This window comes from Notolepis coatsorum (assembly GCF_963971535.1).
Source record: "Notolepis coatsorum genome assembly, chromosome: 9".
Classification (NCBI taxonomy): Eukaryota; Metazoa; Chordata; class Actinopteri; order Aulopiformes; family Paralepididae; genus Notolepis; species Notolepis coatsorum.
In genome coordinates, this window is record NC_140173.1 from 22838636 (window position 1) to 22851812 (window position 13177).

Sequence of the window (13177 nt, forward strand, 5' to 3'; positions counted from 1 at the left end):
AAGTGTGTCTACGTTGTCAAGCCGGTGACAGGAGTTTGTAGGTCTGCGCGCAGTGGTCTGTCCACTTCCCCTAGATGCGCGACATCTTCTAGAAAACGAGTGTTCATTGGAGGAGCTTAGAGCGCATCTGTACAACGATAATGTTCATTGGTTATGGTCGGATTATTATGATGCGCAAATGGGAGGAATCAAGGGGGGAGTCAGATTTCGGCTTGTGCCAGTGAGCGAATCAGCAGATTGCAGAATGATTTTTTTGTTTTGTTTTGTAATTACTAGTACTCGCCAGACTGGCGAGTGCTCTTCATGAATCACTCGCCAAACGTAAAAAATACTCGCATTTGGCGAGTAAAGTGTCCTAATTTCCTCCCCTGACTGATAATTGGTCTGTAGTGGAGTCTACAAGGTCTACATTGCCGGACCATGTAGAATCCGGACCTTGTAGACTGACATAATTCTGTGCATAGTTTAGTCTACACAGGCCATATTTCAAATAATCAAAATCTTACTTCATTCATCTTAAACATTCTTGATTTGGGGGATTGGTAGTTCCCATGAAATCTGAAGTTGTTCAAACGACAACAGCGATCCACCTTGAATTAAATCACACAGCCGAGTGAAACCTTGTTGGCTCAGTCACGAAAGGGGCTACTTAATTAATTAATCCAACCCACTTTATTTATAGAGCACATTTAAAAACAACAAAGTTTATGAAAGTGCTGTACAAGTCCCACAACATAAGATAAAAAAAAAAAAAAAAAAATCGAAGCTTCGATTGCCAAAAAAAGCTTTGAAGGTCAGCCCTAATAGTAATGCATAATTTAGGCACCTTTAGTTTATAAAGGACAGTGTATAATGACAATCGTTTGCATTAAACAAATGCAGGGTGCACTAGATTTTGCTAGAAGCTATCATTTCCATCTATAGTCCGGTGTACTGTAACGTTACATAGCTATTTAAGTTTATTTAGTTTATAAAGGACAGTGTGTAATGACAATCGTTTGCATTAACACTTTGGATGCCACGTGTTAACAGTCCGCCCCCTGAATGCCCATCACGACAATTAGTGTGACATTTTTTTTATTAGCGATCTGAATTCATATTTCATCAACCGAGTCTACCGTTGGTAAACCAGCCCCACCAGGCGCTCAGATGTGAAAAAGCGCCCCCTATCGTCTCCCAGATGGTAATGCACCCTTTTGGAATGGACTCAATGAAAATGGATGAAAAAAGAAAATCCGGAATCCACATTTTACTTCTCACGCATGTAACCGGAGCCGATCAGATTCATTGTAGACCCTCAGAACAGCGTGTAATATGTCTTTACAGTACGTAGCATTGGATCAATAAAAGGATCGATTTTTGGAATGGCGATCAGGAATTGGAATAATCTTTTTGGATACCATCTGATCTCAGGTAAGGAATCTATTTTACCAGTCTTAGGATAATCAGACCTGTTTTCATGGAGATATAAGCTTTTCCCCTATGTGTGATATGGCTGTTTGACTGTGCGAGCGATCAGGAACTAAGAGAATCGATACGCACCAGCGTGCATACGTACACATATACTATCGATAATCTAGCGTTTATTTGAAAACGATTCATAAATAGGCCGAAAAATTACAACGTTCTAGAATATTCCAGTACAGGGCGTTTATCACAGAATTTTTTTTTCCCTTGAAAACGAGGGCTTTTCAAAATGCTATAAAACGGAAATGAACCGATAAAAAAACAATCCGCTTCGACAATGTTGACTGGAAAATTAGTCATTGATAAGCGACGGGCAGATTAGACACATAACCATAATTTATAACATAGATTAGGCGATATTAACGTTAACATTGAAGTGGATGGTGGGCATTCAAGCACTAAATGTGCGCCCCCTGCTGGGCACTGAAAGTGTTAAACAAATGGATGGGTGCACTAGATTTAGCTAGAAGCTATAATCTCCTATGTCCTAACTAGAGCTGTCTTAAATACGTCGAAGCTTCGTTCGATGGCACAAGCTTCGAACATAAAAAAAACCGAAGTTTAAATGTTTATTTTTTTAATAATTTTTTTTGCCTCAAATCTTGCGCCTCCATTCCAATGAAACGAAAGTAAGCGGCGCCTTCCCGCCTCCATTCCAATTTAACGAAAGTAAGCTGCGCCTCGACTCCACCTCTCTACAACAAGCATGTGGAGATTATCCGTGTTGAAAACAACAAGGACATGTGCAGCAGCAGGGGTGTACAGTGCGACATATATCTCGCACGTGCTACAGCAACAGCTGTCTGTGCGATGGATGGATTTACTTCAGTAGCACTGGTGCGATAGGGATTCGGTTCATATAGATACTCTTATTTTGAAAATCCTGTAGCGGGTCTCATTTCTGCCCACGCGCAGCTCCAGCTAGGCTCCGAAAGCTAGCAACGTTCAGGTGCATATGATACTCTTATTTTGAAAAAACTCTTGTGACAACTCGACGAGTCGTATCCGCCCTATCCGTGCCACTGCTTCTGCAAGCAGAGCAGCGCGTTGGTCGGTTGGTGCACGTTAACACAGCAGTGCGCCTACACGTCCCGAAATAAGTCTGTGGTGTTTTTTCTTTCTCGCAACGGGTCAAATGCATCTACATGCTTTGCACCGTCGCCATTCCTTTATGCGCACATCGCCCGAAATTAACGTTTATGTACCATTACAATCACTACAACGTTAGCAAGCTAACAAGCTAATCCTGATCACAGGCAGAGCCAGCAGACAGTGTGGAAAGGGAAATGGGGGGGCACTCTCTCCCCTTCCCTGTGTGTGTGTGCGTGCGTGCGTTTGGAAAGACGATGAAGTCACTAGTCAAGACTCAGGACAGGAGTATATTATAGTAAACTGAGGATGGACAGATAATGATGATATTCAAATACAAGTTTCGAGAGGAGTGGAAGTTTGAAGACAGACTAGACTACAATATGATGCAGGGGTGGTGAGTTGAAACAGTGTGTGTGAATGAATGAAAACTTTATTTAACAGATTGCAGAATGGGTACAGTACGGCTCAATACACACAATTGTTAAGGGGATGCAGACCAGAGAAAGACGTTTGTCTTGTTTACATCAGGGTCCCCCATTGTGTGTGTGTGTGTGTGTCCCAACCGACCCCACTTCTATGTTTCAATAAATTATTTGCATTTAAAACTATTAACACTGACTCATTCCTTCAGTCCACTCAAAATTATGCTAATATTCCTTATGTTGTTTATGATATTAATTTAAAATAGCATATGAGAGTATCATAGTAATAATAACACATGGCGATATACTAAATGACAGCCAAACATGGCACTGCAACTAAATAACACAAATACAATAGGCACATTTGTGACTGTTACAAATATAACACGTTTTATACTTGTGCTACAAGATTTTGGCCTGTGCTACAAAACTATCAACCTCTGTAGCACCAGTGCTATGTGCAAAAAAAGTTAACGTACAGCCCTGAGCAGACATGTCAACGAAGAAGCGAAGCAATGCCGTTTGTTATTTAAGACTATGTCAGACAGATGTGTTCATTGTGCTGCTTTTTTAAAGTGTCCCGACCCATATAAAAATATGTCTTAATAAAACGTGCTTAATTAAGTCGAATTCTGCCTTTGTCTCCATCAACTACATATAAATATTTATATAATTGTTTGCTTGATAGACGAAGGTTGCAACATAATTATGTAATGTCATGTCGTTGGCTGTGAGAGCAGCCCCACTGCACCCAGGCAGGGCAGCAGAGTGAAACCTTGTTGGCTGCGTCACAGTCACGAAAGGAGCTACTTAATTAATTAATCCAATCCACTTTATTTATAGAGCACATTTAAAAACAACAAAGTTTACCAAAGTGCTGTACAAGTCCCACAACATAAGATAAAAAAAATAATAATAAATTAAAAAAAAATGTCCTCGAAGCTTCAGATTAAAAAGCTCAGCCCTAGTCCTAACGTTACATAGCTATTTAATCACAATAGTGTTGCACGTGTTTTTGCGGGTCCAGTCCACGGAACGTTGACAGAATTTGCAAAACACCTTATCGCCGCAGGCATAAAAGTAATTAGGATACTGTTCTGCTCTGAATTGAGGGCTTATTGCGGAATTTCTTAGCTTCTTGACGATGTTAACATCAAAGCAGCCAGACGCTTGGACACTGCTGTGTGTCATGTGTAACCCGCTCTAGCGTCCCCGGGAGTCCCCGCCTCCCCGGTCGCGTGTATGTTTGCACATAATGTTCCACCCAAAAAAGGAATTTCAGTCCAGATTAGGCCAACTTCTGCAATATTCCACGTTTGGGCACTCGATTCCATTTTTATTGTCCAATTCCGCGATTCCGTCCGCGATTCCGTGAACGCGGATTTCACACGTTCAATAACATCAGCATATTATTTACCCGAACCTGGCAAGCATTAGGCGTTCATACTAGCTCAGTTCCTTCCGTTGCTCATAGAGCCCTGAGTTTTACCCATTCTGCAATCTGTTAATAAAGTTTTCAATCAGACACATGTATAGAAAGGCTTTGTTTTATTATAACATTCGTTGCAGTAAAATCATTATGCCTTGTTTAAGTCATCCTGCGGAGCTAAAAGCTAAACGTCGGCCGCGCCGCCTTTGTTGTTGTTGTAGAATACCTCTCATGGCGGACAAAAGCGGAAGTAAAAAATGTATACGCGCTTGCCGATTGGTGGTAACAGCAGAGGCGGGTGCAAGCGGTGTGTGACGTAATTGGCAGAATCGACTGAATCAAAATTTCATTGGTTGAGACAATAGTATCCAGCTGCAGCCCAGCCGGTAGACCATACTGGGAGAACTAGTACCTAGCTGCAGCCCTGCAGAACATACTGGGAGAGAGATAGTGCTATTTCTTGATGTTTCCTTTTTTTAAGTAAGTAAAGAGGCCTATGTTCATATCGGTGAGCACAATTTGTAACACAAATATACAGTAGTTTCATAAAAAAAAAAAAAAAATTACAAAAAAAAGTTAAAAAAAAATGTTTGCCACAAATATCGGTATCGGCCGATTGTGTTAGTTGAACAATCGGTATCTGTGGCAAATTCTCATATCGGTGCATCCCTAGTCACGGGTTCAAATACCCAATACACAGACTTGGCAGACAGAAGGAGCACGTTCAGTGCTAGACTAAGACTACCAAGATGTAGCACTGAACGGCACAGGAAGTCCTTCATTCCAACAGGCAACAGCCATCAGACTTTATAATGAATCACTGAGCCTCACTGCATCACTGAGCACAGGGTGACAGTACTATCTTCCTGGACTTTTACTTTTAAACCAACATAGTACAATTTTACACTTACTGTATATTTTATATTAGAATGTAAATGTAACATAGGAAATGTATATCCCGGACCGTATTTTATTCGTAGGCTTATTTTTATTCATGACTTGTTTTTGTTTACCTAAATGTTTACTGTGAGCGATTTAATTTTGTAGTGCCAAATTTCCATCGTGATGAATAAAAGTATTTCTATTCCATTCTAAATCTCTCGGTTACACTGCGGCATGGTCATGCTGGACCTACAAAAGGCCTTCGACACTGTCAATCACTCCATTCTGATGACAGAGTACAGCAACTTGCGATGGGCCTGGTCTACAAGATACACTACAAGACTAAGGTACATGTCAAAATACTTCCCAAAGGTCAGTGAATACCACAACCACAACACCAGAGGGAGCTCCACAAATCATGTTAAACCCAGATTCGGCTCAAACAAGGGACTAAACACGTTTCGCAATTATGTGGAACGCCCTACCCACAGCTGTAAAGGAATGTGAATCACTACCCACTTTTAAAACCACTCTCAAGGAGCACCTACAGATTGCAATTCGAAACTGGCCCCTGTAAATGTCCTAACCCAACCCCCTCCAATGTACAGTAAATGTCCTAACCCAATAATACACAAGACTAGAGCTGCCGCGATTACCGCATTACCGCGGTATCGCTGTTACATCACGGCCACCGCAGAGTAGGCTGAATACCGCGTCACCGCTGTTTTTTATAATAATAATAATAAATTATCCTCCTCTCGTTGGGCTTGCGGCTCTGCAGATATACCCTACTCATCTATTGAGGTTCCAAGCGACCCTATTGGGTACCAGAAAAGTCACGTGAAACATTGCAGACCACTGATTGGTCAAAAGAGAGACGCGTCACACGTTGTAGCGTCATGCAGTGTGTTACCACCAATCGGCAAGCGCGTATTAGGTTTTTACTTCCTGAATGTCAGATCATCACAACACGGCTAATAACGTTAGCTTTAACTCTCCGCCGGAGTGGACTACGATCGCTCCTAAGGAGTACTAAACGAGACAATGATTTTACTGTCTGCAACGAATGTTATAATAAAAGCCCTTCGTTCTATACACTTGTCTGATTGAAAACTTTATTAACAGACCGCAGAATGGGACAACTCAGCACGCTCTGAGCAAAGAAAGGAACTGAGATATGAATAGAGTATTGCTTGCCTTGCTATTGTCCGGTAAATACGCTGATGTTATTGAACGTATAACTATATAATGTTAATGCCACAAAACGAATGCCTTTATTATAAAGTAGTAACTTTATAGTAATAATAATAAGAAAGGGTCGGGGGGGTTAGGGGTAACCAGTACCACCCCTGCCCGCGACACCGAGTGAACGGCGCACGACCAGAGGGTAAACTTCGAATCCGTGTTTCACTTTCAATAACTAATGCGTGCTTGCCGAATCCCAAACAATATTCATGCTGCAAAGTCATCCTCTAAAAATAGACATTTAGACTAGAGGCAGGCTATATGCTATAAAGAGTAGACTACTACTAAAAAAAAAAATGCATTCAAACTTTTTTTTTTTTTTTTTTTTGCATGCGGTAATAACCGCGGCGGTAGGAAATATTTTGCAAATTTGTGCGGTAAGGAAATAATCAATACCGCGGCAGCTCTACACAAGACCCTCTTCTTGGAACCAAGTAAGGTTTCATCGATAATCCAATGTACAGTTACCCCCCCCCCCCCACCTACCCAACCCCCACCCACACCTCATCCAATGTACAGTTACCCCCCCCAACCACCTCCTATGTAGTTACCCCCCACCCCACCTCATCCAATGTACAGTTTCTTCGTCAAATGTATATACTCTTTTTTTTAAACTCTTTTTGTATCACAAACAGTACTGTATTTGTAAATCTGGTATGTCATAAATGTATAGATGTGGCAGTACTGTCTATCTGTATGTCATATATGTTATGATGAATAGAAAATGGGGGACCCTGATGTAAACAAGACGAAAGTCTTTCTCTGGTCTGCATCCCCTTAACAATTGTATGTATTGAGCTGTACTGTATTTGTACCCATTCTGCAATCTGTTAATAAAATGTTCAATCAATCAAAACAGTATCTAATATTAATTTCACAATTTTCACTACAGCTGCTTTTTTTTTTTTACATAAATGCTACACCAACGCTGCTCAACTGCTGCTTTGCTCTTTAAAGTTTAAGACACACTACGGTAGATTATAGTTCCCAGACACCTCTCTGGAACTTAACCCACTAGCTTAGCCACCTAGCCCCATAAGTGGACATTACCCCGCGGATATGTACTGCTGTGGACATCTACAGACGATATGTCCCGCTGTAAAGACTACTGTGGACATCTACAGACAATATGTCCTCCTGTAAAGACTACTGTGGACATCTACAGATATGTCCCGCTGTAAAGACTACTGTGGACATCTACAGACGATATGTCCTCCTGTAAAGACTACTGTGGACATCTACAGACGATATGTCCTCCTGTAAAGACTACTGTGGACATCTACAGACGATATGTCCCCCTGTAAAGACTAGTGTGGACATCTACAGACGATATGTCCCGCTGTAAAGACTAGTGTTGTATGTCATGTGAATGAATGTACTCAGGGAGCGAAATTAACTTTTTGACTCACCGGCCAGTGGCGGGTAGATGGGAAGAGTCTACCCGCCAAGCATATTTCTTACCTGCCAATATATATTTTATATATACAATTTTTTTTTAAATAAAATATATATTATATAATCATACTTGTAGTTGTATTATCTGCGAGACATCGCCACCACGCAATAAGTCAAAATGCTTGCTATCTGCAAACAGCTCCACTGTCTGTTTTGGCTGTGTTGCTCTTCTAGAAAAATAATCCTTTCAGGGTTGCCTATTGAAATACTGTACACTTTCCTACTGTACACTTTCCTGATTAATTGAAATGGGGGACCCTGATGTAAACAAGACGAAAGTCTTTCTCTGGTCTGCATCCCCTTAACAATTGTGTGTATTGAGCTGTACTGTATTGTACCCATTCTGCAATCTGTTAATAAAGTTTTCAATCAATCAATCAATCACACCTCCAGTACAGAAACATTGTTTGAGTTTGCGTGTCAGGTAGACCATTGATTGACAGTCGAGTCTGCCAATTACATCACATCGCTTGCACTCCGGTGCTGCAGCTAGAGCTGCCGCGGTATCGGTATTACCGCGGTATCACTGTTACATCATGCCCACCGCAGCATTGGGCTGAATACCGGCATCACCGCTGTTTTTTTATTATATTATTATTATTATTACGCTCTCGTTGGGCTTGCGGCTCTGCAGATATACCCTACTTCTCTGTCGAGATTCCAAGCGACCCTATTGGGTACCAGAAAAGTCACATGAAACACTGCAGACCACAGATTGGTCAGAAGAGATACGCGAAGTGCTTTTACTTCCTGAATCTCAGCCATGAGCCATTGATCAGAGCTCAGTCACAACACGGCTAATAGTACGTTAGCTCCCACCGGAGACCGGAGTGGATTGCCGTCGCTCCTCAGGGAACGAGGCATAATGATTTTACTGCAACGAAATGTTATAATAAAAGCCCTTCGTTCTATACACTTGTCTGATTGAAAACTTTATTAACAGACCGCAGAATGGGTACAACTCGGCACGCTCTGAGCAAAGAAAGGAACTTAGATATTAATTTAGTAACGCTTGCCTTGCTATGGTCCGGTAAATACGAACGTGTAACTATACTAACGTTAATGCCACAAATCGAATGCCTTTGTAATCATAAGTAGTAACGTTATAATAATAATAAGAAGAAAGGGTCGGGGGGGTAACCGGCGGGCGCGCCGCTACCACTCCTGCCCGCGACACCTAGTGAACGGCGCACGACCAGAGGGGAGACTTCGAATCCGTGTTTCACTTTTAATAACGAATGCGTGCTTGCCGAATCCCAAACAATATTCATGCTGCAAAGTCATCCTCTAAAGATAGACATTTAGACTAGAGGCAGGCTATATGCTATAAAGAGTAGACTACTACTAAAAAAAAAATGCATTCAAACTTTTTAATTTTTTGTGTGCGTGCGGTAAAAACCGCGGCGGTAGGAAATATTTTGCAAATTTGTGCGGTAAGGAAATAATCAATACCGCGGCAGCTCTAGCTGCAGCTGGACCCATTGCCCACCTCTGCTGTTGATAACGCTAGCCAAGTTATTATACACACAGATACACAGTGGGCCAGTGACTTTGGTGTAGGGGTGTAACAATGCATCGATCCTAAGGGGGAAATTCAACTGCATCGATTTGAAAATGTTAGAATAGATTATCGCAATTTTAATGTGTATGTACACGTTATGTTATTGTCATGTCCGTTACAGCCAACACACCGACATACGCTACTGCATCAACGTTATGATTAACAAAGCAAGGCATTCGTTTTGTTGCATTAACGTTATATTACTATTGCTATCGATAAATCTAGGTGTTCTAAAATCTATTGCTATTGGTAAGAGACTATAATAAGTTGGTGTCTCGGAAAACGAGAGCCCTGATCGCGGAGTTTCAGGAAGTAAACAAGAAAAATGAGAGCTTCCGATTGGTCATTTGCTTTATTTCCCATGAAACCAGTCACTTCACTCTACTGTGATTGGACCGTTGGCTTGAGTGCAATGTGGGACTTGTAGTTTTTTAACGATCTCGCAGCGGAGGAAAAAAAAGACGAGAGAGGCTATAATCTGTATTCGCACAGCGTGCGCGTAATTGATTTTTACCGTTCGCATACAAATATTTTTAGGGGCCTGCTTATGAACCACGTCTACACGCCACACGGCGGGCAGCCCTCTAAGTGTCATGCGCCAAAGGTAAAAACAGACCGCCCCTGGCGGGCGGCGGGCTTTAGTTTCGGTCCCTGAATGTACTGGAACTTGAAGTACAATTGTTTGTGTGTCTCTAAGACCAGACCATATTATTAGGCGCTCATGCGCCGCGGCCGGAAGTAGTTAATCCCATGTATGCTACGGAAACAACGCTGTGTGTGTGTCTACGAGAAGCCAAATAAACACAACAACCTCTGGAGTTAAAGCAGGTCGTCTAGAGTGTTTATTATATCAGTCATAACCTGAACAAAACTAAGAGAAAGACGACAATACCATGGAGACAATTAGGGCTGACCTTCGAAGCTTTTTTTGGCAATCGAAGCTTCGGGGCCGAGCTTCGATTTTAATTCGAAGCTTCGAGAGAAAGAAAAAAAAAATGTATCTTATGTTGTGGGACTTGTACAGCACTTTCGTAAACGTTGTTGTTTTTAAATGTGCTCTATAAATAAAGTGGGTTGGATTAATTAATTAAGTAGCCCCTTTCGTGACTGACGCATCCAACAAGGTTTCACTCGGCTGTGTGATTTAATTCAAGGTGGATCGCTGTTGTCGGTTGAACAACTTCAGATTTCATGGGAACTACCAATCCCCCAAATCAAGAATGTTTAAGATGAATGAAGTAAGATTTTGATTATTTGAAATATGGCCTGTGTAGACTAAACTATGCACAGAATTATGTCAGTCTACAAGGTCCGGATTCTACATGGTCCGGCAATGTAGACCTTGTAGACTCCACTACAGACCAATTATCAGTGAATGTTCATGCATTTTTAAGAAGGGCAACTTCCACAAAAAAACAAAGAACTCACCAAAACATCTCAGTAGCACCTTATCTAAATGTTATATTTCATATATGGAGATTCATATTTATTTATGTATTGCATGCATTTCTACATTTTATTTCCTATTTTGTTTATTCATCCCAGTATCTTTCTTTCTTATGTGTGGAATTCTACAAGGTGCGCGCACACACACACACACACACACACACACACACCTACACACACACACACACACTTACATTTAGTCATTTAGCTGACGCTTTTATCCAAAGCGACTTACAAGTTCTGTACGACAAGACAGCAAGAAGGGTACAACTCTATCAGCTGAGTAACAATGTTCATCAAAGTGTTGCGTGTTACAGTGTAGGTTAGTTTATTAGGACAAGTGCATGACAGTAAGGTTAGTCACGGTTAGATTTTTATTTTTATATCATTTCAGATAATGGACTAAGTGAGTCTTTAGTCGACGGCGAAAGATTGGACGGGATTCGGCTGTCCTAACTGGGATGGGTAGTTCACACACACACACACAACTTCGATTTTTTTTTAATGTTCGAAGCTTGTGCCATCGAATCGAACGTTCGAAGATTCGAAGCATTTAAGACAGCCCTAGAGACAATAGAGGCAGTCTAGTCGACTCTAAAACAAGCTAAGCTAACAGTAGCCCAACTAAGGTAACGCTAGCTAGCTCCAGCTAAGCTAACACTAGCCCCAGCTAAGCTAACACTAGCTCCAGCTACAGAAGGAAAACTACAGAAATATACCAGATAACAGTAACGAAAATAACTATTGTAATGAACGTGGAGCAAGACCGAAAAAAACGAGAGGGAGAGAGACAGAGAGAGCTAATGGCTGGCTATGCTAACTAGGCCAACATCAACCACCACGAGTGATAAGAAGCAGCTGTGGACGCTGCTAACAACACAGTAAGAGGAGAACTCCCCTCAAACACTGAAGACATACAGCTAGAAAACACATTTCAGTCACTACCTGACGAGCCTCCATCAGCAGGAGGACGGGGCTCAGATGTCAGTCCCACTAGAGACACGATCGGGACAGAGGAGCAGCAGCAGCAGCAGGATATTACTGATGTCTGCTGTGAACGTAGAATGTGGCTGCTAGTGATGGGTCGGTCATGAGCGACTCGTTCATAAGAGCCGAGTCATCGCCGTGAGCGTGAGTCGAATCGCTCACGTCTGGCAATGAGTCGGTTCACGCGCCCCCCCCCCCCCCCCCCCCGGCATGCACAACAGACACACACAATGAACTCAACGGATATCGTCGATCGGGGGCTCAACTAGAGTCTGACACGTTTCTATGATAAACTGAATGAATAGACAGACATTGACACAGACAACTGAATGAATAGCATACTACTTATTTGGTTGTATAGGAGTCGAGTGGCGCTAATGAGTGTCTTTTGTCAAACAACAGTAGTCTATGAATAGGCTATGCTAACGTTACATGATGCAAATATGCAATTGATCACCCTCGTCCTAGAACTCCTTTTTTTTGTATTTTATTTTTTTATTATTTTTTATTATATAATCCTCCAACAGGCTCTTTTTTGTAAGTTGACTGGTTTGCACACCAATAATACAGTGCAATAATAGAATAGTAGAATAGATAGTAAAATTATGCAATAGAATGGCCAGAGTAAAATAGTGCTACAGTACAATCAACAGTCAGCGGGGTGTATTAGAAGGCTATGGTGAAGAGGTACGTTTTTAGCTTATTTCTGAAAATATTAAGATATCTAGCTTCCCTAATGTCCATAGGTAGTGTGTTCCATAACTTTGGTGCATAGTTAGCAAAGGCTGCATCCCTGATTTTCATCTAACATTGTAGATGATCGCAATGTTTATCCTTTGTATATAAGGAGGAGGACCTTGAAATCAATTCTAAATGTTACCGATGATTACTGATGTAAACAGGGGGATCCTGATGTAAACAAGACGAAAGTCTTTTTCTGGTCTGCATCCCCTTAACAATTGTATGTATAATTGTATGTAATTGTATAACATCGGCCAAATTTTTTTCGCGCTCGCGCCGCGCGCTCACGCTTCATATTTTGGCTTACAGAACTTCGTCCGGAAGTGTCAATGATCCGTGAGCCGTGAGTCGCTTACGTGAATCAGTTCATTGCGGTGAGCGTGTATCGAATCGCTCACTCACTGAAATGATCCGTTTGGCACATCACTAGTGGCTGCAGCCCCGGAGGCG

At 41.7% G+C, this 13177-nt stretch overlaps 1 protein-coding gene across 1 annotated transcript in view; it reads right to left on the reverse strand.

Moving 5' to 3' along the window:
- LOC311234559 (uncharacterized protein) overlaps positions 1–12043 on the reverse strand; it is a gene marked incomplete at its 3' end in the record, with an annotated part of 69708 nt that extends 57665 nt beyond the window's left edge. Inside the window, exon 1 of the mRNA XM_084321808.1 lies at positions 11945–12043. Within this exon, the coding sequence (XP_084177934.1) occupies positions 11945–11959 (15 nt within the window). The 5' untranslated portion in view covers positions 11960–12043. The remainder of the gene's footprint in view (positions 1–11944) is intronic.
- Positions 12044–13177: the final 1134 nt, after the last annotated feature.